General features: G+C 39.3%; 1 protein-coding gene across 7 annotated transcripts in view; it reads right to left on the bottom strand.

Annotated features, from left to right (window-relative positions):
- Cdc27 (cell division cycle protein 27) overlaps positions 1 to 26,471 on the bottom strand; it is a 507,070-nt gene that overhangs the window by 116,343 nt on the left and 364,256 nt on the right. For all 7 annotated transcript variants that reach the window (XM_068226370.1, XM_067141899.1, XM_068226371.1 and 4 more), the window contains one exon: positions 19,161 to 19,288. In XM_068226370.1, coding sequence (XP_068082471.1) covers positions 19,161 to 19,288 — 128 coding nt within the window. The remainder of the gene's footprint in view (positions 1 to 19,160; positions 19,289 to 26,471) is intronic.

Raw genomic sequence — 26,471 nt, 5'->3', positions numbered from 1 at the left:
TTTTTTGTAGTATGACTCTATGGTGGAGTGGTTAGTGTGATTAGCTGCCACCATCGGAGGCCCGGGTTCAATTCCCGGTTCTGCCACAAAATTTGAAAAGTGGTACGAGGGCTGGAACAGGGTCCACTCAACCTCGGGAGATCAACCGAGCAGAGGGCGGTTTGATTCCCTCCTCAGTGGTTTTCCGTGGTTTCCCATTTCTCCTCCGGGCAAATGCCGGGATGTAGGCCTCTACCGGACGTAAGGCCATGGCCGCTTCCTTCCCTCTTCCTTGCCTATCCCTTCCAATCTTCCCATGGCTCCACAAGGCCCCTGTTCAGAATAGCAGGTGAGGCCGCCTGGGCGAGGTACTGGTCATCGTTCCCAGTTGTACATATTTGATGCAAAAACTTCTCTTGCGATTTTCTGGAGAATGCCTTAGTAGTACAACTTACAGTACTACTTGCACATTATCTTGTCCTAATGGACTGAAAAAATGAAATGATGTATGGCTTTTAGTGCCGGGAGTATCCAAGGAAAAGTTCGGCTCGCCAGTTGCAGGTCTTTTGATTTGACTCCCGTAGGCGACCTGCACGTCGTGATGAGGATGAAATGATGATGAAGACGACACATACACCCAGCCCCCGTGCCAGCGAAATGAATCAATGATGGTTAAAATTCCCGACCCTGCCAGGAATCTAACCTGGGACCCCTGTGACCAACGACCAGCACGTTAACCATTTAGTCACGGACCTGGACCCTAATGGACTACTAAATGTGTACAATGTTTGAGATGCTCCGTGATCCGAATGTCGTGGCCTCACCGTGTAAGATTATTGAACCTGTATTCAGTCTGTGCTTCTTAATTTGCAGCTATATTTCCTCCGCTTGTTGTGTTTTGTAGATAATGCAAAGTATATTAGGTAATAATTGTGGTATTAGTTCGGTATTTATTCCCATTTTACATGGTATTCATGTTTTAGAATATTTAAGGAACTGAATATATTTTTACAGACATTTGTACCACAAATGCCACGAAAATTGTCTGATGCATGGCAGTTCTTTGAAATTAATGATGATAAAAATCAGCAGAATGCAAATTTTGCGGCTGCATTTGCGCGACGGTTGGTGGCATATCAAATTTGTGGGACCATATCAAGAGGCATCACAAGGCTGAAATGAGTAGTTCTGCTTCTCCAGCAGAAAACAACATTGCTGTATTCAGCAAAACAGTTATGTTGTGAGAAAAGGGCAATGAATTTACGTTACCATACCAATAACGTATTTATATGTACAACCGGGTGATGACATCAAAACTGCTCCACTCTGCACCGCTCCGTCCCCAACACTAACCTGGACCACCTGGAGATTATGTCCTTAAAAGTGAGTGGTAGGTGTTTATATATGCCAGAATTTCTAGCATCTTAGAATCAATGATGCCCTATTCAAAATTAGTTTGCATTCTCAGTGTCCTCACTGGCCGCTGCAAATTTGACACACAATGGGCTTAGTGCTACTCTTCTGCTTTATATTGATTGGTTACAGTCTTAAACGTAGATGTCCTGTCTTTAACAGGGTTTTTCAGACTGTATGATTCATCACTTACTGGTTTAACCACAGATTTTTAACAATCTTCCCAGATATAGCTACAGTTTTCTCCATTGCACAATGATGAGTAACACAACTCTTATAATACATTCAGACTTCCATCAATGTCACAACAAATACAAAATCATATCATTATTATATACTTTCACATTCCTTAACCCCTCAGCACGGTGGATTTAAATGCCCGGTCATCTCTGTGCTACGGGAGGAGTTCTGAGGGCAGTATTTAAACTTTCTCAGATTCGTGTAAAGCTTTATTCAATACAACACAACTTTGGTACTATTTTACGCATTTCAATAAAACTTCCACATGCTTGTTTAGAAAACTCTGTTCTTTTGGAAAATATGATGCTATCTTATCTTAACAGTTGAGTTTGATGTGGAACGTCTTGAAGCATCCCTCAACACAGAGACCCGCTTCGGAGTCTGGACACCTAAACACTCTGTCTCCGAATTTTCTGTTTGTATCACATGACATATCGTTTGTTTGGCCTACTCTTTCCTTCAGTTGGTGGGATTCTCTCAGGGAAATGCCTTTCAGTGATATGGGGCACATTTTTGTCTGAAGAATGACATCCAGGCACTTTTCTTTCAAATGAACCTGAATGTTCCACAAGCAGTGCCTGGACGATATCCACCCTAAATTTCAAATGATCTATTATAATTTCGGGTGAATTTTTCCAGCAAATGATCATTGTGTTTAGAATTGCAACATTTATCAACCTTCTGATTAGCTTGATGTACCACTTCGTCATCTTTTTCCTCTCTAAATGATAGCCATGAAGTAGCTGATCTTTCAAATCGAGTCCACCCCTGTGATCATTATAGTCGGCAACAGAAACAGGCTTTTCTTTTCCTGACCATGCTTTGTTTTGTTTGTGATGATTTCTGCCCCATGGAATGTAGAAATTACCACGCCACTTTAGGACGGAAACCTGGTCAGACTGCCGAGCTACAATGTCCTTCTGACCTTCCCCTCCCCTCTCCTTCCTTTTCATTTGAATCCCACAACAGTTAGTCTGAAGCACACTCAACAATGGACCACACACCTCATGCTGTATTGAGAGGTAAGTCTCATATAACGTATGCCATCTAACTAACACATTCTCTCATTCAATTCATTAATTTAATTTTATCTAATTTATCAGGTTAACTTCATGGGCACCGCAATGAATCGCAAAAATTTTATACCAGACACAATGTATCTGTGTTAACCACATCTTCATGTGCTGTCCTGACAATGTCCAACAACATTTCAGCAAGATTTAACAAGCACCATGAGAGCATCTCATTTATTATTTTGATTGAAGATGAAACAACATCTAACAGTTCCCTGTCAGCTAGTGGTTATTTACAGCAGTGTCCAATGGATTACATATAGCTAACACCACACATATAGATTTGATGACAAACTACAGGATAAACATTTACCAGTTCCTATTGAAATGATCAGCAGTATTAGAACTAACAGTTCTGTGTATATAAATTAATAATTAATACTTGAAATTATTCTCAATGATGAACATACTCAAGATGTTAGAACCTAGTTCATTTTCAAATTTATTCATATTCCATCCCAGTTTTTAATGTCACTTTGTATATATTTGTTTTCATTTGTTTTTATGTCAATTGTGTGCATGTACATTTGTTTAGTTATTAGGTGTTTTACATTAAGGCTGAAGATGGCCAGCCCAGGCCGAAACTAGTCCCTAATTAATGTAATTTAGAATATTACATATTATAGTATTGAAAGGTGGACCATTACTACATTAATTTAATAATTACATTGTACTTGCAATTCAATATGGATCAGAACCATGAAACTTTATAACCTATGATGAAGTCCCTGGTAGTCTCTGGATGTAGCTGACACCAAATCGTTTGCAGAGCGGCCGCCAATGCTGGTCTGTTCGTGGCTGCAGGATCCATGGCACGGAGCCTCCGTTCCAGGACATCCCAGATATGCTCGATAGGGTTCATATCGGGGCTCCTGGGTGGCCATGGCAGTCATTGGACCTCCGCTGCATGTTCCTGGAACCATTCCTGGGCAACGTGGGAGCGATGTGGCGGCGCGTTATCATCTTGAAACACCGCAGAACTGTCTGGGCGCTGGAAGGTCAAAAATGGGTGGAGATGGTCTCCAAGCAGCTCAACATGGTGTGTACCATTCAAAGTCTCTTCCTGAACAACTAGTGGGCCCATTCCATACCAGGAAAATGCACCCCAGACTTGAACAGAGACACCAGCGCCCTGGACCACACCTTCGAGGCAGGCGGGATCCATCGCTTCATGTGGTCTGAGCCATAGACTGTGCCTCCCATCGGCATGGTGCAGTTGAAATCATGATTCGTTCGACCATATCACGTTACGCCATTGTTCCAGTGTCCATCCTTGGTGACTGGCGACAAATGCCTGTCGTTGTGCCCGATGACATTGGGTTAACAATGGCATCCAGTGCAGCGCCGGCTTCCATACCCCATAGAACCCATGTTCCTACGGATTGTCCACTGGGAGACGTGTCTAGCACGGCCTGTGTTGAATTGAGCCGTGATTTGTTGCACGGTTGCCCGTCTGTCACTATTGACAATCCGTCTCAGATGTCGCCAGTCACGGTCATCGAGGGTGGCTAGACGCCGGTTGTTCGTCTGTTATGGACGGTGATACCCGCATTCAACCATTCACGATACACCCTGGACAAGGTTGATCGTGTGAAGCCGAATTCCCGCACCACTTCCCGAAATCGCACTTCCCATCCGTCGGGCACCGACCACCATACCCCGTTCGAACGGTGTCAGCTCACGACGACATTCCATGTTACACCTGTCACATGCACAGCTGAAGCAGCTTACCAGGCAAAAACCGCAGCCTACCAATATATGGGCACACGAGTCAAAGTAGCTAAAATAGGCATACATTACATACATTATCATTATAGACTGTTATGCCTTTCAGCGTTCAGTCTGCAAGAATCTGAAAATTTACTAAACGTCGCCACAATCCTCGATTTGCAACTAGTGTTGTGGCCTCATTTAGTTCTATACCTCTTATCTTTAAATCGTTAGAAACCGAGTCAAACCATCGTCGTCTTGGTCTCCCTCTACTTCTCTTACCCTCCATAACAGAGTCCATTATTCTCCTAGGTAACCTATCCTCCTCCATTCGCCTCACATGACCACACCACCGAAGCCAGTTTATGCGTACAGCTTCAGCCATCGAGTTCATTCTTAAATTAGCCTTTATCTCCTCATTCCGAGTACCCTCCTGCCATTGTTCCCACCTGTTTGTACCAGCAATCATTCTCGCTACTTTCATGTCTGTTACTTCTAACTTACGAATAAGATATCCTGAGTCCACCCAGCTTTCGCTCCCGTAAAACAAAGTTGGTCTGAAAACAGACCGATGTAAAGATAGTTTAGTCTGGGAGCTGACTTCCTTCTTACAGAATACTGCTGATCGCAACTGCGAGCTCACTGCATTAGCTATACTACACCTTGATTCAATCTCACTTAATATATTACCATCCTGGGAGAACACACAACCTAAATACTTGAAATTATCGACCTGTTCTAGCTTTGTATCACCAATCTGACATTCAATTCTGTTGAATTTCTTACCTACTGACATCAATTTAGTCTTCGAGAGGCTAATTTTCATACCATACTCATTGCACCTATTTTCAAGTTCCAAGATATTAGACTGCAGGCTTTCGGCACAGTCTGCCATTAAGACCAAGTCGTCAGCATAGGCCAAACTGCTTACTACATTTCCACCTAACTGAATTCCTCCCTGCCATTTTATACCTTTCAGCAGATGATTCATGTAAACTATGAACAGCAAAGGTGAAAGATTACAGCCTTGTCTAACTCCTGTAAGTACACTGAACCAAGAACTCATTCTACCATCAATTCTCACTGAAGCCCAATTATTAACATAAATGCCTTTGATTGATTTTAATAATCTACCTTTAATTCCATAGTACCCCAGTAGAGTGAACATCTTTTCCCTCGGTACCCTGTCGTATGCTTTCTCTAGATCTACGAAACATAAACACAACTGCCTAATCCTCTCGTAGCATTTTTCAATTACCTGGCGCATACTGAAAAACTGATCCTGACAGCCTCTCTGTGGTCTGAAACCACACTGGTTTTCATCCAACTTCCTCTCAACGATTGATCGCACCCTCCCTTCCAAGATGCCAGTGAATACTTTGCCTGATATACTAATCAATGAGATACCTCGATAGTTGTTGCAATCCTTCCTGTTCCCTTGCTTATAGATAGGTGCAATTACTGCTTTTGTCCAATCTGAAGGTACCTTACCAACACTCCATGCTAATTTTACTAATCTATGAAGCCATTTCATCCCTGCCTTCCCACTATACTTAACCATTTCAGGTCTAATTTCATCTATTCCTGCTGCCTTATGACAATGGAGTTTATTTACTATCCTTTCCACTTCCTCAAGCATAACTTCACCAACATCCTTTTCCTCCTCCCCATGAGCTTGGCTGTTTGCAACACCACCATGATGATTTCCTTTTACATTGAGAAGATGTTCAAAATATTCCCTCCACCTCTCCAGTGATTCCCTGGGATCTATTAGGAGTTCACCTGAATTACTCAAAACACTGTTCATTTCCTTTTTTCCTCCCTTCCTAAGATTTTTTATTACTGTCCAGAAAGGTTTCCCTGCTGCTTGACCTAGCCTTTCCAGGTTATTACCAAAATCTTCCCATGACTTCTTTTTGGATTCAACAACTATTTGTTTCGCTCTGTTTCTTTCATCTATGCACCAATTCCTGTCTGCCTCGGCTCTTGTTTGGAGCCATTTCTGATAAGCCTTCTTTTTACGTTTATAGGCTGCTCTCACTTCATCATTCCACCAAGATGTTCGCCTTTTCCCATCTTTACACACAGTTGTTCCTAGGCATTCCCTTGCTGTTTCTACTACTGCATCCCTGTATGCCACCCATTCACTTTCTATATCCTGAACCTGCTTACTGTCTACTGTTCGAAACTTCTCACTAATCATATCCATGTACTTCTGTCTAATTTCCTCGTCCTGGAGATTTTCTACCCTTATTCGTTTGCAGACAGATTTCACTTTCTCTACCCTAGGCCTAGAGATACTTAGTTCACTACAGATCAGATAGTGGTCTGTATCATCGAAAAATCCGCGAAAAACTCGTACATTCCTAACAGATTTCCTGAATTCAAAGTCTGTTAAGATATAGTCTATTATGGATCTGGTATCCCTAGCCTCCCATGTGTAGCGGTGAATAGCCTTATGCTTGAAGAATGTATTCGTAACAGCTAAACCCATACTAGCACAGAAGTCCAGCAAACGCTTCCCATTCCCATTAGCTTCCATATCTTCCCCACATTTACCAATCACCCTTTCGTATCCTTCAGTTCTATTCCCAACTCTCGCATTGAAATCGCCCACTAGCACTATTCTATCCTTGCTGTTGACCCTGACCACGATGTCACTCAATGATTCATAAAACTTGTCAACTTCATCCTCATCTGCATCCTCACATGGTGAATACACGGACACAATTCTGGTCCTAATTCCTCCAACTAACAAATCTACCCACATCATTCGCTCATTTACGTGCCTAACAGAAACTATGTTGCGTGCAATGGTGTTCCTGATAAAGAGCCCTACCCCAGACTCTGCCCTTCCCTTTCTAACAACTGTCAAGTACACTTTATAATCTCCTATCTCTTCCTCATTATCTCCCCTTACCTGAATATCACTTACTCCTAGCACATCCAGATGCATCCTCTTTGCTGACTCAGCCAGTTCTACCTTCTTTCTTCCATAAGCTCCATTAATATTGATAGCTCCCCATCGAATTACATTTCGTTCGCCAAGTTGTTTCCAAGGAATCCCTTGCCTGTCAAATGGGAGTGGGACTCCATTACTCTCATAGGTCCGAGGCTTGCTTTAAGTGTTCTGAGCTCGGTAAATTCATGAAGCAGGATGCTGCCCTACTTGCACATAGTCCAAGTGAGGATCTCTCCTCTAATGGGTTATGGACCACCGGTGAATTGTATAGTCCTAGCCGCCTGAGCACAAGGAGGGCCACGACTCAGAATACGTCTGAGATGCCCACTCCCATTCCATAGCAACTGGTATCCCGACTCTCAGGACCACTTACTAGGCCACTCAGCCGTTGCCCATGGTTCACGAACTAGGACGTGACTACAGTAACCCACAAACTTGAACCATGTAAAATAGGCAAAGATATTAAATTTATAAAACAATGTATTTCACAGAATTTGATCCCCAAATTTCTGAGGAGTGTTTTCAGAAAACATAAGGTTCTTAACCATCAAAGTAATGTTCATTTAAAAACCAGAATGTTATGGTTAAAGAATGAATTAAAGTTTCTACATAAGAAAAAATCCTATTTAAACCAGAAATTGTATGAGGCTCACCTCGAGACCACGAGTTTACTTATGAAGGCACAATGGAACCTTTTCCAAGATCAGGTTCAAAATAAACTTACCACTTTACTTAACCTCAAACAGACAACATTAGAGGAAAAACTCAACACATAATGAAGTAGCTACCAGCAAACCTTCCCTTAAAAAAAAAAAAAACTAGGCATAATCCCAATGACGGATCAATGGATCAATGGATCAATTCCATACTCCTGTAGTTAACCTGTCCAAAATTGATTTAAACGAGGTGGAAAAGAGCATCTTGGCTAAAGGGCCCAAACACAATTGGTCTAATGTTAATTTGGCCAATATAGCCTCTAAACTAGGGACAGAATCTGAAGTTGCAATTCGTAAAATGCCGCAGGATTTGCAGGATGATGGTAGGACAGATGTAAAAAGACCATTACAAAAAATTTTTTCTCGCAAACAATAATAAAACTGGCGTTATGACAAAAGCTTCTTTTACCGAAAGAAAACACATCATTGATCTTAAGAAGAAGATTAAAGATGAAGAACTTATCATAACCAAAGCTGATCAAGGTAATACGACAGAAATTATGCATAAGGCCGATTATATTCAGAAAACCAAAATATTTTTCGATGATAAGACCTTTACAGTCTCCAAGAAAGATCCAACACAAGTACTTCAAAAACAATTAAAACAAACATTAAAGAAAGCGGTTTTCTCTTTACGGAACAAGAAAAGACCAAATTGATTAACATGAACCTGGGGCTTACAACAGCTAAAGCACTTCCAAAAATCCACAAGGCCGGAGTCCCCATTAGACCAATTATAAACTACAGACCGAGTCCTTTTTACAACGTAGCACAGTTCATTCAGAAATTCCTCAAACAACATTATAGATTTACAGCTAATAAATCAATTAAGAATACTGTTGGATTAGTTAATAAACTGAGCGATTTCGAACTACGACCCTACCACACAATACATTCGATCGATGTGGTCAACATGTTTCCAAGCGTTAATACCAGTAAGTTAATACCGATCATTCACAAGAATTAAAAACTTATAGTTACCTAAGTGAATTGGAGATACAAGACTTTATGAATTTATTAAAATTGTTAATTAACAATAATTACTTTAAATTTTATAGTGTAATTTACAAACAAAATGGGCTGTCAATGGGGTCTCCGGCCTCGGGGATTCTCGCAGAAATTTATTTGAACTTTTTTTGGAAGATTCCGCGATAGATAACGGAAACACGTTCAGTAACATACACCACTGGTCTAGGTACGTGGATGATGTATTCGTAGTTCTAGATGAGCAGATAATAGATGCGAAGGCCACCTTAAGTAAACTCAATAACATAGACCCGCACATCAAGTTCACTTTGGAAACTGAAAAGGAAGGATCAATTAATTTTTTTGGATTTAACTATTAAGAGACAGCCTCCAACCTTTTCTTTCAACATTTACAGGAAGCCAACACAGACTAGCGTTACTATAAGACATGATTCAACACATCCACAAGCTCATAAAAGAGCTACGTACTTCAGCCTAGTAGACCGTGCTTTTAGAGTCCCTATGTCTAAAGCTGATTTAAACAAGGAGCTGAATACTATTCGCAATATATCCTACGCTAATGACTATAAGGTTTCTTTCATCGAAAGCATAATCAATAAGATTAAACATCGTCCGCATACCACGCTTACCAGAGATAAACCAAGTCATAATTCCTATTCAACTTTTACATTTAATAACAATATTCACAGAGTCACCAATATATTAAAAAAGAATAATGTAAAGATGTCTTTTTGTACCGATAACAAGAGTACCGAAGTTTTACATAATGCAGCTACTGTAAATAAATCCAACCCTTATCTTAAATCAGGTGTATACAGATTCCAGTGCAATGACTGTGGCAGCGCCTACCTGGGGCAAACTGGGCGCAAATTTAAGATAATGTATGCTGAGCACGTTAATGCAGTAAAATACAATATATTCTCCGCTGTGGGGCAACATGTCCATGAGCTAAGACATAATTTTACAAACTTGGAACAAGATATACAAATATTAGAGACTTTAAGCAAAGGACCATTGCTGGATGCTACTGAATTATGTTACATTCATCTAGACCAGTATTTTAATGCAAATCTTAACCTTAATGATATTTATGAGACTCCGAACGTTCTCTTCGATTTCCTGATAACATTTTTCAAAAATGTTCAAATTCCAAACAATAATTTAATTTTACGTATAATACACAATAAGTTTTCCCAATATTCGTTCCGTAGTCCACGCCCACCAGACTCCTTCCACACGCCTGGCCCACACGTACTGCCTCGGCCCACTCCTATTGCCCCTCCCTAGCACCGCCAGATCATGCATACCTGAACACAGCTGCCTCATTGTTCATAGTACGTTATTTGCAATAGGACCGTCCCACGGCAGTTTGAGGTGAGTCCTACATATTTTTATATCACAATTATGTTGTATAGAGCCCCAGCATTTGATCGTTAATGGCGTTTTCATATATTTTCACAGGTTCCGCAATGAACTGAGAAACATAGGTTTTACAAACATCTCAAGAAGCCATTTAAATGTTTCCACCTCATAGGCCTAGGACACAGAAAATTCTATACGGCAAACCTTCATGATTTTCAAGATGATTCTGCAGTAAACACACTGTAGTTGAATGAATCTTAATATTTTATTAAAGCAAATCGCATGTCAAACTTAAGGACTTTATAACTGCTTGTCCATAAGGATATCACTCAACTAATGAATTTTTTATTACATGACTCGCAAGTCTTTTACTTGTGATAATAGTTTTTAATGTGTCAAGGTTTTTAATGTATATTTTGTTGTGTTTCACACCAAACATTTTAAGATATGTCATGAATTTTAAACATAAGGTTGCCTATTTTCCGATAATAGCTGAAGATGGAAGATAGGAAACTTAAAAGGGTCCACCAGCAGTTTCCTATCTTCCATTCTCAGTTCAATACGGACAAAAATGAAATTCTTAGATTTAAACAGCTGAAGATGACGCAAATAGGCGTTGAACCTCGTCCTGTGAAATTTAATGTGTTGTAATTATATAACAGCATAAAAAGTGTATTGAATAGGTGGATATATAAAGTTTATTTATTGTAATTCTTGGTTCAATACGGAAAAATGAAATATCTTACGTTAACTGCACAGCCACTACTCACAAGGTCTCCTATACAACTGCCTGTGGCACAGGGGGCGTGTGGTGCACAGACATCACACCTGTGCATCAGTGCTCCGCTATCCCATGACATTTTCTCAGTCAGTGTATACTGCCTAAAAGAAAATCTACCCCGCCATAGGATTAGTGACTCGTCAACTGCGATGTTATGTTCTGGTAAATACAAAGCCGGGAACTTATTTTTTAGGTAGGACAAAATCAGATAATTTTGAAAAGTTTGCATGGTCCCTGATATGAATCAACTGCCTCGTTGTTGAAATGCATAAAATTACTAACTGACTCAAATCTATCTGCTGAAATAACAGACCAACAAATTGAGGTGGACAGAGAGTTTTAGAAAAATAGCTCCACAGCATAGGATTTTGTATTATACCCATTAGCATGTAAAGAGCAATTACAACGTACATCTCATCCATCGTGACTGGTTTCCAATCCTGCATTCTGGAACAAAGTGGTTATAAGCCCCTAGATCAGATTCTTTGCTCAGCGTATAAATTTGTTTCCCCAACTGCTTCATTCTTAGGTCTTGGGTTCCCTATAAACTATTCTATTTAACACACGTAATTAGACATGTTTTAGCATCGAAATGTATTAGCCGTGACATGCACATTGCCATTCAGTGCACTGTCACTCTTATCTGATTCTGAACCGAGGACTTCGCGTACAGCAATGTCATCCACATCGCTCAAATCACCATCTGAATCTAACAAACTTTCACAGAACCACTCAACTGTTCTGAAACATCCTCTATTTCCACACTCGATAACCCGCACCTGCTTGTAGAAGCCATCTCCACTCCCGCCCGAAGGAATGCAAGTCAACGTGTGATAAGGAAAAAGGATGGGATTAAACAGTCTCAAGAGAACACTGAATTGATAAAATTTACGATGCTGTTGACAGTCAGGTTTTTCGCCGATAGGAAATGAAGGTAAAATGCAAGAAGTGTGCATAGTAGTTGATAACAGACAAAAACAGTGCTTGCCCCTGGTGGCAGAGATAAAGATTCCTCAAAATATCTCTTGAATTTTAGCGAAAAAATACTATTGAAATAGGGATCAAGATATATCGTTCGAAAGCTCAAACCTTTCGCTTCAAGGAGAAATGAGTTAAAACACAAACAACTTTGATCGTAACCTGCTAGATCGCAGTAGAGTACACGCGTGTACTGTGAGACCAGTGCTCGTCACTCCACCACGTGTAATCTTCACTGCATGATGAGCAGTGCTCGGCACTCTACGCCAACAGGTTAACAGTAAAACATACGCATAATGTCATATTCTTACATACAGTTGTAATTGAATTACATTACATTATTATTACCATTATTCATTTGCATCACCAATTAAATGGTGGAGTTCACAGTTACTTAGATCAGGGGTTCGAAGCTTCATACGAAGGCTATGCCGAAATATTTTAGCAGCCCGTAAACTGTAATTCTGAGGACATTGGGATTCTTTTCATTTGAAAGTGTGATGTTTCTCGACCTCGGAACTTGCGTGTGCAACCCCTCCCAGCGGTGGTTCCCCCACAGCACGGGAAGAAAGCACAGGCAGTTCTGATTTGACACATTGCAAGATGGATCTAATGACCGCAGTTTTCACATAATGACTTTTTATGATTATAAATAGAATTTATGTGCCGAAGAATGCCATTCTTCTATGCTATATGCTTTTCTTGGGCGGAGTGGGGTGCAGTTGGAAATTGGTTTCATGAGTTTTCAAGGGGTCGGCAGTCAACTGAAGATGAACCTCGCCCCGGTCGCCCAGCAACAGCTGTGACTCGGGAAAACACAAATGCTGTGAGGAAAATGATCAAAGAAGATACAAGTCTTACATTTTGTGACACCCTAAATATTGGGTCAACAGCAGCGCAGGCCATTGTTCACAATTATTTAGGCCTTACCAAGAGATGTGCCCATTGGGTGCCAAATTCCCAGACAGAAAGTCAAAATGAGGCAAGAGTGGACTGGTGTCGTTTCATGCTAGAAAAATTCAATGGAGGGCAGTCCCAACACACCTACAATATCGTCACAGGTAATGAAACATTGGTCTACCATTATGATGCTGAAACAAAGAGACAGCCTTCTGTGTGATGCTTTCCAGGGGATGAACCACCCACAAGAGTTTGACGAAGTCAGAACTCTGGAAAGAAGATAGTGGCATCTCACCTCTGTGACTTTGGACACACATTGTACAGTCAATGCTGAATGGTACGTGAATGATTGTCTTCCCAAAAGGCCTTGCCATATGGAGGTCACAAAACCCTAAGTCTAAGAGTGGGCACCTTCCGCTGCATCACGACGATGCATATGCACACAGGGCTGCCAGAACAATGGACGTTTTGGAAAAGGGAAAAGTGCGAGTGTTATCTCATCCCCCCATAGTCACCTGACCTGGCCCCCTATGACTTCTTTCTGTTCCCTAAGACCAAGAAAAAAAATTATGGGCAGCAGTTTTCATCAGATAAAGAGGCTATTGCAACGTACGAGAGTGCACTAAGTGACATCCTGAAAGAAGCTTAGACTGAGATATTTTCTAAGTGGTTTCAGAGAATGGAAAAAATGTATGTGTGCTTATGAAAAGTTGTAATTGTTGTTTAGCAAAGAATTTTTTCTCACAATCTGCTCTAAACTTTTGGAGATGCGCTGCAGGAGTTCTTTTACGTGCCAGTAAATATTCCGACACAAGGCTGACGTATTTGAGCACCTTCAAATACCACTGGAATGAGACAGGATCGAACCTGCCAAGTTGGGCTTAGAAGGCCAGAGCTCTACTGTCTGAGCTACTCTGCCCAATGTGAAATGTATTGATGTGTGCAATATTTATATAACAGACGACCGGCTGATGTTGGTTTTTTGTACAATTGTCTGTGTATTAAAAGGAGGATTATTCTGGACAGCATCCAGAACAGCCTCTTCATTTGGGACCAGATGTCTTAGGAGCAACTCTAACACGAGGTACTCTTTCAAGTGTCCCAGTTGAACGCAATCGTCATTCAAGGTTTCAAAACGTGTTGGTAGTCTTACATCAAGAAACTCCTTGTGGTACAGGCATTGTGGCTCAAATGTATTCAACCTTGTTTCTCTATAAGTTAGCAAAATATTAACATACTTGTAACTGGAATACCCTGTAAGCGAATGAATATGTGCTGTGATGTGATTTGGTAGATTTGGATAAACACTGTGGCCCTCTTACAATGGGGCATAATCTTGGATTCGTACCACTACACTACTGATACCACATGTGACCAGCATATTACCGACAGCTACAACAACAACAACGTATATAATACTCGCTAGAAGTGTAGTACTAAACTATGGCCCTTCCACCTCGAAAGTTGATATCCGTGCAAGAGTTTTCAATCATTTAACTTTCTACCATTACAGATTATGTGGCCTAACCCATCAATTCAAAAGTATTACAAGTACACGTGTTATTTCAGGGAAGCTGACTCGCACTAACATCTTTGTAGTGAACGTGCCCCACAGGCATGATATGAGTAGACTATCGTGTGTGAACAATGAAGTGGACGAAGTTAATACAGATATTGTTAAAATTTGTGAACATTTTTATAATAGTCAGGTAACTGATTGTAGCAGTTTTGAGATACACTGTTACACAAAACATGGCCTTCATCTAACAATTCAGGTAAACGAAAGATTGCAAATATTGTTTTCGCTTTTATTAAATATAAGATATGTACTTTGAAAAATGCAACTCCCTTAGGTTATAATACCCACCAGGAAAACTAGTAGAAAGAGCCAGCTGTACTTCAAGCTGGCTCAGTCAACTAGAAAATGTTATGAATTTTAACAGGCCACATAAACCAAAGCCACCATCTGCAACCGAATCAGATCGGTCACCAAATCAAACCATTATCAAAGATAGTTTAGTAAGTAGCCGAACTGGGGTATGTCATTCTCCTATTCATAAAATAATAATGTTAATAATGTTATTTGCTTTATGTCCCACTAACTACTTTTATGGTTTTCGGAGACACTGAGGTGCTGGAATTCAGTCCCGCAGGAGTTCTTTTACATGCCATTAAATCTACTGACACGAGGCTGACTTATTTGACCACTTTCAAACACCACCGGACTGAGCCAGGATCGAACCTGCCAGGTTGGGGTCAGAAGGCCAGCGCCCTCACCGTCTGAGCCACTCAGCATGGCATTCATAAAATACCAGTACATGAAACATCAGGTCAGAAATCTCCACCAATATTAAGTGATACAAAAAGTAGTTGCCAAGAGGTAAATGACACCCAAAAGAATAGCCAGGGTAAATCTCTCAATTTATTACAAGTGAATATCCAATGCATTAGAGATAAGTTGTTAGAATTAGAACACTTTCGTCAAATTGAGAAAGTTCACTTGCAATAAATTGAGAGATTTACCCATGCTATTCTTTTGGGTGTCATTTAAATCTCAGCAACTACTTTTATAATCACTCATTATTGGTGGAGATTTCTGACCTGATGTTTCATGTATTGGTATTTTATGAATGCCGGGTTGAGTGGCTCAGACGGTGGGGGTGCTGGCCTTCTGACGCCAACTTGGCAGGTTCGATTCTGGCTCAGTCCGGTGGTATATGAAGGCGCTCAAATATGTCAGCCTCGTGTCGGTAGATTTACTGGCACGTAAAAGAACTCCTGCAGGACTAAATTCCTGCACCTTGGCGTCTCCGAAGGAAGAAGAAAAAAAACTTTCTCAAAATGAAGTAGAATATTTTGTGCTGTATGGATGTACTGTTGCAGATATATTTGGTAGAAGTAATAAGTAAAAGGGGGGAGCTGGGATTTTACTTTGAGGGTGTTTTAAATTTGTAAAGATTGATTTAAGTCAATATTGTGTGGAATTAGAGGGAGAATTTAGTTGTGTGAAACTGGTTGATCAGAATTTGATAACTGTTAGTTTGTATAGATCTCCAAATGCTGATGCTTATGTATTTCTTAAGAATTTTGAATTTGAATGTAAAAAATGTTCAAGTTTAAGGCAAAAGTTGCTGTTTGTGGGTAAAGTTCTTCACAGATAGAACATGTATCTATCTGCAGTCTACTGAAGGAATAAGAAAAAATAATTTTCCTTGAAATATTTCAGATAGAACTTTTAGGTAACTTTCTCAGTAGGATTTTTAATTGGAACATTCCATGCATCTGTCAAATATGTAGTCTTACACCAGGATATTTCACTGTCCAACTAGAAAAAAGAGCTTCTTTTAAAGGGAATGATTCTATGCGATTCCTTATCAGCTGGCAAGTATCCCCAGGAATTGCTGTTGAGCTGGGGTGTTTCACGCGCTTATTCACGGGACGTTCTCCACGCTAAAGTAGGTTGCATTTTTAAATGGCGCACATGATTATCAGTTACTCCATGCAGACTGATGAAAGATTTTTTTTTACAAATATTAATCCATTTGTTATGAACAACAACAAAATAAACAAAGCTGCTGTTTCTTGCTTTGGGGTACTGTTTCCAGGGGCATTTCCTCTTCATTTTGTATCCTCTTTCCAAGGGCGTTTCCTCTTTAAAATTGTGCAGTTCTCTAAATCGTTGAAGGTACAAATCTTACTCATTTTTGTTTTCAAATGAAGAAATTTTGTGAACAATGGCTATCCTATCTGGTTCAGGTATTTTCATAAAACACTGTTGCTTGCAACTAAAAGGAACAGAAACAAAAATATAAGTGCCTGTGATATGTTTCTGGCCATAATCCTACTTTATGACATGTAAATGCTGTTTTGTTACTGGAATAAAACCTACACTATTGTGACATATATTCCCACCTAAACTACATAGCGATAACCTAAAGTAAACAGTATATTGTACTTACATGCATAGATCTCCTTGCAGCTATATACTTCCCTCTGTGATTAGTGGGTTGGAGCCCCTTCACTTTTCAATACTTTATCCCCTCTTTTTTACAGTCGTCTCTGTTCATAACACATTCCTTTCCTTTCTTTACTTGCAACGAACTTGTTGAATTACACTCACTGTCCAACATTTTTTAAAACACTGAATGCATGATGTGCATGATAGTGTAGTTCATCATGGGCACATCATGGCATTCCGCGTTAAAACCACGTCAGTCCAGGACTGACGTGGTTTCGAAAGGAACTCAATATTTTAAGATTATATAGATGGCTTAGTAATGACTGGACTGAAGTTCTTTAGACTGGAAATGATGAGTCTACCCCTAGAGACTGTTATAGAACCGATAACTAATTTTCGTAAAAATGTGAACTCACGTGGTTTTACAAATAACCGATTCATTTATAGTGCAAGTAATCAACTTCATGGTCCATATTGATGTGTAGCATAATTTAACAAGCTGACAGCAACTATTGTATTGATAAGGTGGAACAATAATTATCAGCTTTTTAATTTATAACACTTATGGATGAAATTCTAAAAGAAACAAAGGCAACATATAGAGGGAATATGAAAATAATATTGTCTGCAGATGACATAGTGATCTGGGGAGACAACAGTACAGAAGCGCAAATCCAACTAAATACTTTAAATGACAATATTGAGAACTATGTTATGAAAATCAATGTGGAGAATAACAGTGGTGATGACAGGAGGGGAAAGAGAAGGAAAAGGAATCTGTAGTATCAGGGGACAAAATCTTGAGGTGGCTGAATGCTTCAAATATTTGGGAAGTAAAATAATGAAAGATCAAATATTTGGGAAGTAAAATAATGAAAGATGCATGAATGTTAGGAAGTTGCTGTGGAACGGATAAGTTCCTATGAATGTACTATATCCCTATATTAACATATGCATCAGAGAGTTGGGCACTGACAGCAAGAGATGAGAGTAAAATTCAGGCCAGGGAGATGAAATTCTTAGAGAGTATGGTAAGGAAGACAAGGAGAAGAACAAGAAATGTTGAGGTCAGAAAAGAAATAGGGGTGGAAAAACTGAGTGATAAGATGGAGAAGAATAAATTGAGATGGTTTGGACATGTTATGAGGATGGAAGAAGGAAGAATACCAAAACGAGTGTTGGAGGCTAAGAGCGAAAGCGGGCAAGAGGGCCCAGAGCAGGATGGATATACTCTGTCAAGAACAGCATAAAAAAGAACATTGGAATGGAATACAATTACTTAAGAGAAATAATGGCGTGTGGCCTCCGGAGAGGCCTGGTGCAGGTCTTTTTGAACTGAAGAGGAATGGTGGAAGGAGAGGCAACCATCAACACCCCGACCTGGGGGGAGCTGGACAAGGGGAAATGAAAATTATGACATACACGTATAACTTATAGTTCTTTAAATCTGGAAGTCATTGCATGAAATGGGAGGCTATCACATATTGGACCTCGCCTTGTTTTTTGGGCTATAAAAGAAAAGGAAAAAAAAGGTGGGTGGGGGTGGATAATATGCGAGGAAATACGATGTATGTATATTTATTTATATATTCCGTTTGAATTTCATGGCTGTACTAGCCAAGGAGGTAGTTTTACGGCACACCTTTAAGTGCAGAGTCAATCGAACACATATACCAGTGATGTTCAAATTTCTGAAATTTCAGAAATGAGCATTTAAAATAATGTTTAATAAAAATGGGGATAGTGAATAAAATTCATTAAATAACTATTAGGGCAAATGAAAAAGAAACATCAAACGGGGTTGTGAAGCTGGAATGCTACTGCCTCAGCCGCCTGATGAGTTGCAAGTGAAAAACACTTATTAATGTTAACTGCTATGAAGAGTTTGAAACATTTTATTTCAGGACTGACTGGCCACTGCACCTTACTTAATATTTTAAATAACATCTTGAAGGTACACTACCATCGTGCAATGCCTGCTCCCAAAGTCAGTTTCCCAGTTAGTGTCTTCCCCTTGTTAGTCAAATAAAGTCCATTTCTTATTTCACAAAGAAAAGTGAACACAGTAAATTACATACATTAAATGAAGGAATAAACTCACCAAGCATTATAATGGCGTGAATCAATACGGATGGCACTGCGGAAGCAACTCATTGCTTTATCCAACTCCTCAGTTGTCACGTATTCATGGCCCAGCAAAGTATATGCATAAACGAATGATGGATCAATCTGTGGCAAATATTCACCAAGTCACACATGCACACACACACACTAGTAAAATAAACAAAATACTATTAACTAATTGCTAATATATTTAAGACTTACAAGACCCTATTATAAGAGAAAGATCAATGATCTACACAAATAAACTAATGAGTTCTCATTCCTTATTTCCAAAGACCAATAACAGAAATGTGTACATTACCATGTGGGGTCAGTTCAGAGCTTAAGTCTAGGAGACTATCTTGAATGAAGGTATCTAACACTTAAACTGAATTACAGTGAATGATTTCTTTGTCTGCAGTGAACATGTTTAAATGTAAGGCTATTTTATTTTATTGTTACTTAAATAATAACTATTATTCACCACAGATGCAATCTGACTGACTCAATCTGCAGGGGAAGAAACTATTTGCCCTCTAAGTATAACATGTAATTAAGATTTGCAGCAAAACATTGTTAATAAGCAAGGCAAGCATGATGTACACAACAGAAACAAGTTCTGCATTTTCTGTAATGCATGTAGCAATATAAGAAGAGTGCACTTATGAACTGCTTTGAGTATATCAAGAAAATAAAGAACTTGTTTGAACAGTTAAACATGTATATTTGATGCAGTAGTATTTTTTTTTAAACAAGACTTGCAAAGTACACATTTAACAGATGACTTTAAAAAACCCCAGAAGAAACAGTCTTAGAGGGAAACAAAAACATGTAATATAACTGAAACTAAAAATACCTAGTAAATTATAAGAAAAACTTATGATCTGGCACCACTACCCATTGCAGAAGAGTGCACGCAAACAGGCCATTATGTACCCTCCCAATATCTGTTCAATATCAGTGTCATTACAATGTTACATGGAATTAAGATTGATGTGCCTTAAAATTTTCATTCTGGTGGTTTGCTATAGCATTTGGGAGAGAGCCGTGCCAGATAGCCGGTGGACTGCTGTAGCAGTTATGCAGGAGCGATGCCACACGGCTGGTGGACTGCTCTAGCAGTTGCAAGTTTTTCAGCCTTCCTGCATTTCACTACGTTAGACTGCTGGAGAAGTTCAACCTTCATGACATCTAGCAGTTGTGTTGCAAGTCTATAGTTACTCACAGAGCCACCAGATGTCTGCTGCAATCAATTAATAAGCAAGGGTTTGAGGGACCTTCGCGTTTGTCATTGTGGTACTGTATTTCATAATACATGAAAAACTATATATCGCAGATGAAGATCTTATCCTCATATCGGGTTGTAATTTTGAAGAAAATAAAGACGGGAAAGATTTAACCCTGTCAACGCTCTGTCCAAACCCACGGATCTAAAAGAAGGCTGGAAAGCTTTGCATGAAGATGACTAATAAATGCGCAAATATATTTTATTGAACTATATTTTAATAAAATAGTCAACTTGTTATTTCGTAACAACATGAACAAATGCGAGCAAGATAGCGGAGAGTGGAAAGTATCCCATACAGCGGGTGTGGACAACCACCACCACAGGCACTGGCCTCCAAGGCCTTGTGACCACTTCTGCTTCGTCGGAGTGTTGCTGACTTAGCGTGTATTGCACCAAAATATTACCAAGCTACAGCTTTTTGCATCATCCAAGTTAAAGGTGAAAGCATGAAATTCTAGGTGTAAGGCTCACCTCTAAGGATAATAAGCAACTTAATGTCTTTGGAGTCTACAGAATGGGAAAGGGTAGCACTGATGCCGATTCGGAATTATTTGACAAGATAATCAGCTATATGGGAAACAATATGGAAAGGAATGTGACTAGCGGGTGATCTCAATTTACCAAATGTCAATTGGGAAGGTAATGTAAATGACAGGAAGCACGACCAACAAATGGCAAATAAGTTAATATGGGTAGGACAGCTGATTCAGAAAGTGATGGAACCGAAGAATATTCTGGACGTGGTGCTGGTAAACCTAGGCGAGCGCTATTGAGAAAGCGAAGTAACAGATGGTATTAAAGATCACAAAGCTGTTTTTGTCATAGGTAGTTAAAAATAAATGTGACAGAAAGGATTTAAAAAAAGGTATGAGGAAGTTAAAAAAAAGTAACTATGATCGGTGGACAACGGTAAATAAAAATGTAAACATACTCTGGGATGGGTTTGAAGCAATTGTTACCAGGCGAGTTGGCCGTGCGGTTAGGGCTGCGCAGCTGTGAGCTTGCATCCGGGAGATAGTGGGTTCGAACCCAACTGTCGACAGCCCTAAAGATGGTTTTCTGTGGTTTCCTATTTTCACAACAGGCAATTAAGGCCACAACCGCTTCCTCCCATTCCTAGGCCTTTCCTATCCCATAGTCGCCATAAGACCTATCTGTGTCGGTGTGACATAACTCAAAAAAAAAAAAAAAAAAAAAAAAAAAAAAAAAAAAAAAAAAATTGGTGAAGAATGTTAATACAGGTTTGTACCTTTAAAGGTGCTAAGGAATTGTAAAGACCCAGTCCCATGTGGCTGATAAAAGAAGGCATGAGGGAGTTTAAAAAAGTAACTATGATCGGCGGAAAATGGTAAATAAAAATGTAAACATACTCTGGGATGGGTTTAAAGCAATTCTTGAGGAATGTGAAAACAGGTTTGTACCGCTGAAGGTGATAAGGAATGGTAAAGACCCACTATATTATAACAGAGAAATAAAGAGACTAAGAAGCAGGTGCAGGTTGGAAAGAAATATTCATGGCTGTGGAAGTAAGGAAAAAATTAAAGGAACTTACTAGGAAATTGAATCTAGCAAAGAAGTCAGCTAGGGATAACATGATGGCAAGCATAATTCGCAGTCATACAAATTTTAGTGAAAAATGGAAGGGTATGTATAGGTACTTTAAGACAGAAACAGGTTCTAAGAAGGACATTCCAGGAATCATTAATGAACAAGGGGAGTGTGTATGTGAGGGTCTTCAAAAGGCAGAAGTATTCAGTCAGCAGTATGTAAAGATTGTTGGTTGCAAGTATAATGTCCAGATAGAGGAGGTGACTGATACTAAAGAAGTATTAAAATTTACTTATGATAACGACATTTACAATAAGATAAAAAAGTTGAAAACCAGAAAAGCAGCTAGAATTGATAAGATTTTGGAGGATATACTAAAGACAACGGGTTGGGATATAGTACCATGTCTGAAGTACTTATTTGATTATTGTTTGCATGAAGGAGATATACCAAATGAATGGAGACCTGCTACAGTAGCCCCTGTGCATAAAGGAAAGGGTGATAGACATAAAGCTGAAAATTACAGGCCAGTCAGTTTGACATGCATGCATATTGTAAGCTCTGGGAAAGCATTCTTTCTGAATATATTAGACATGTTTGCAAAATGAATAACTAGTTCGATAGAAGGCAGTTCGGGTTTACGAAAGGTTATTCCAGAAGCTCAACTTGTAGGATTCCAGCAAGATATAGCAGATATCTTGGATTCAGGAGGTCAAATGGACTGTATTGCGAATGACCTATCTAAGACATTTGGTACGATAGATCAAGGGAGACTACTAGCAAAAGTGAATGCAATTGGACTAGACAAAACAGTGACAGAATACTTGGCTATATCTAAAAAAAATAGACCTCAGAGAATTAGAATAGGCAAAGCATTATCTGACACTGCAGAGGTGCCAAGAAGTGGATTATCAGTAATCGCCTTCCGCCCCCAAGAAAAATTTCAAGTCTAGTCCAAAGCATGCTACTTCCTTCTCAATAATGATACCCCTTTTGCCCTTCCCTCTAGCAATCTATTCAAAAGTATATCATATTACACAATAAAAATTTGCACACAACCTGTAAGTTCTGTGATAAAACAGGTAGAACTCCATAGGCTACACAGCAAGGATTATTACATAAAATGTTACTTTAAATGCTGGTCATTGATTCCTTGTAGCTTGTTTCTTATGCAGCAGCTGCTTTTCATTGTAATTTTTCTTGAAGCATCCTTCCCACTGTGATAACATTTTTGTCTTCTGAACCATAAGCGATTCCAGTGCAGATGTGCTTAATGTAGGCCTCACGCCTTTCTCATTCTTTCTGTCAACTGTAGGTACGCTTAACACAGCAAATACAACATTGCTGAAGGATTTATAGTGGAGAAGAGCTTCTCCATTCACAATGAATCTTACAACGTGTATGGGTAGCAAAAGGAAGCCACGATCGAAAAAGTATCGTTGCCAACTCACAAGCATTGAAACGAGGACGATTTAGGAGAAAGGCTCGAAAGAACTGTACATTTTTCCTTCTTTTCTTTTTCCTGTAGAAAATTATTTTTTCGTGATAATGTCAGCTTTTCTATAATAATTACATACAATCCGTAATAGTTGGCACCTCTGGACCCTGTAATAATTAAGAGGGGAATTCCTCAAGGCAGTATTATTGGACCTTTATGTCTTCTTAAATATACTGTATAAATGATGTGAGTAAAGAAATTGAATCAGAGAAAAGGCCTTTTGCGGATGATGTTATTCGCCATAGAGTAATAAATAACGAGATTATGAGAAACTGTAAAGTGACCTCCATATGTCGTAGGTACGACATCGTAACCGATGAAAAACCTTCAATTATTATGTTTAATATATTTTAATTATAGTTTATTTATTGCTAAATTATCTTTTATTAAATGTTAAACATGACTAGTACATGGTTCCCTGTAAATATGTAGTATAAATTTGTATAACCTCAAATACGTATTATGTATAAGTTTAACTTCAAAAACTATATAGTTGAAAGCGGTAGAAATTTCCATAATGTTCGTATGTTAGACTTACTGTACTATAATTTGGTATATATGAAGGGTTCTGGAAACTTACTGTAAGGTTTTATTATCCAGAGACATTAGGAATGTTGTAGAGATTTCCATGTGTATTGGCAAATGGTAACAAAAGTTCGAGTTGGATCCATTACTGGTGTACTCCATTTGACTAGCTGGTCGATCGATGTTTTGAGTGTGTTTCATTAGAATGTTGAAAGAACTCTTCCAGAAATCGATCATTCTACATGGCTGATCGAATAGTATATATATTGAGCTGTCTGTCAGTAAGACAGTCAAGTCAGGACTCAGTCGGTGTTGGACTCTGAGTCAGGTTGGACTCGAACGCAAGTGATGGACTGCGAGCGACTGTTGGGCTCCGAGGTGGAGTCGGGGAATTCAAGAGAGTATATGTTATAGTGCGCTAGTCTGTGTTGTTGATATCTGTACTTGTCAGAATCGACTTCAGGTTACTCCGCTATTAAGAGTTGCAGTGTCACTTGCTAGTATGTATAATTGTGTGTTGTGTCTTACCGTGTAAATAAAGTAATTTGTACAAGGAAGTGAACGTGTTCTCGTGTGATATTTACATAAAATAAAATCGCATCCCAGAACGATAGATAATGTTGTGAGATGGACAGTACGCAATGGTATGATGATAAACAGGGTTAAAAGTTAGGATGCGAGTTTCATAAATAGGAAAAGTCCTCTCAGTTTTAATTACTGCGTTGATGGGGTGAAGTTCCTTTTGGGGATCATTGTAAGTACGTAGGTGTTAATATAAGGAAAGATCTTCATTGCGGTATCACATAAATGGGATTGTAAAATAAAGGGTACAAATCTCTGCACATGGATATGAGGGTATTTAGGGGTTGTAGTAAGGATGTAAAGGAGAGGGCATGTAAGTCCCTGGTAAGACTCCAAACAGAGTATGGTTCAAGTGTATGGAACCCTCACCAGGATTACTTGATTCGAAAACTGGAAAATATCCAAAGAAAAGCAGCTTGATTTGTTCTGGGTGACTTCTGACAAAAGAGTAGCGTTACAAAAATGTTGAAAAGTTTTTTAATTTTTTAAATTTAGAATTTGCTTTACATTGCACCGACATAGATCTATTGGCAACAATGGGATATGAAAGGCCTAGGAGTGGGAAGGAAGCGGACGTGGCCTTAATTAAGGTACAACCTCAGCATTTGCCTGGTGTGAAAATGGGAAACCACAGAAAACAATCTCCAGGGCTGCAGAGAGTGGGATTCGAACCCGCTATCTCCCGGATGCAAACTCTCAGTTGCGCGTTTCTAACCGCACGACCAACTCGCCCGGTATTGCAAAGTTTGGGCTGGGAAGACTTGGGAGAAAGGACACGAGCTGCTCGACAAAGTGGTATGTACATTAACTCAATCAATCAATCAATCAATCAGTCAATCAATCAATCAATCAATCAATCAATCAATCAATCAATCAATCAATCAATCAATCAATCAATCAATCAATCAATCAATCAATCACTACTGATCTGCATTTCGGGCAGTCACCCAGGTGGCAGATTCCCTATCTGTTGTTTTCCTAGCCTTTTCTTAAATGATTGCAAAGAAATTGGAAATTTATTGAACATCTCCCTTGGCAAGTTATTCCAATCCTTAACTCCCCTTCCTATAAACGAATATTTGCCCCAATTTGTCCTCTTGAATTCCAACTTTATCTTCATATCGTGATCTTTCCTACTATAAAAGACACCATCCAAACTTATTCGTCTACTGATGTCCTCCCACGCCATTTCTCCACCGACAGCTCGGAACATACCACTTAGTCTAGCAGCTCGTCTCCTTTCTCCCAAGTCTTCCCAGCTCAAACTTTGCAACATTTTTGTAACGCTACTCTTTTGTCGGAAATCGCCCAGAACAAATCGAGCTGCTTTTCTTTGGATTTTTTCCAGTTCCTGAATCAAGTAATCCTGGTAAGGGTCCCATACACAGGAACCATACTCAAGTTGAGGTCTCACCAGAGACAAATAAGCTCTCTCCTTTACATCCTTACTACAACCCCTAAATACTCTCATAACCATGTGCAGAGATCTGTACCCTTTATTTACAATCATATTTATGTGATTTCCCCAATGAAGATCTTTCCTTATATTTATACCTAGGTATTTACAATGATCCCCAAAGGGAACTTTCACCCCATCAACGCACTAATTAAAACTGAGAGGACTTTTCCTATTTGTGAAACTCACAACCTGACTTTTATCCCCGTTTATCATCATACCATTGCCTACTGTCCATCTCACAACATTATCGAGGTCATTTTGGAGTTGCTCACAAACTTGTAACTTATTTATTACTCTGTACAGAATAACATCATCTGCGAAAAGCCTTATCTCTGATTCCACTTCTTTACACATATCATTGATATATATAAGAAAACATAAAGGTCCAATAATACTGCCTTGAGGAATT

Source organism: Anabrus simplex, chromosome 2 (genome assembly GCF_040414725.1).
Source record: "Anabrus simplex isolate iqAnaSimp1 chromosome 2, ASM4041472v1, whole genome shotgun sequence".
Classification (NCBI taxonomy): Eukaryota; Metazoa; Arthropoda; class Insecta; order Orthoptera; family Tettigoniidae; genus Anabrus; species Anabrus simplex.
Note: the sequence above shows the minus strand (reverse complement) of the source record. Positions and strands in the feature narration are given on the sequence as shown.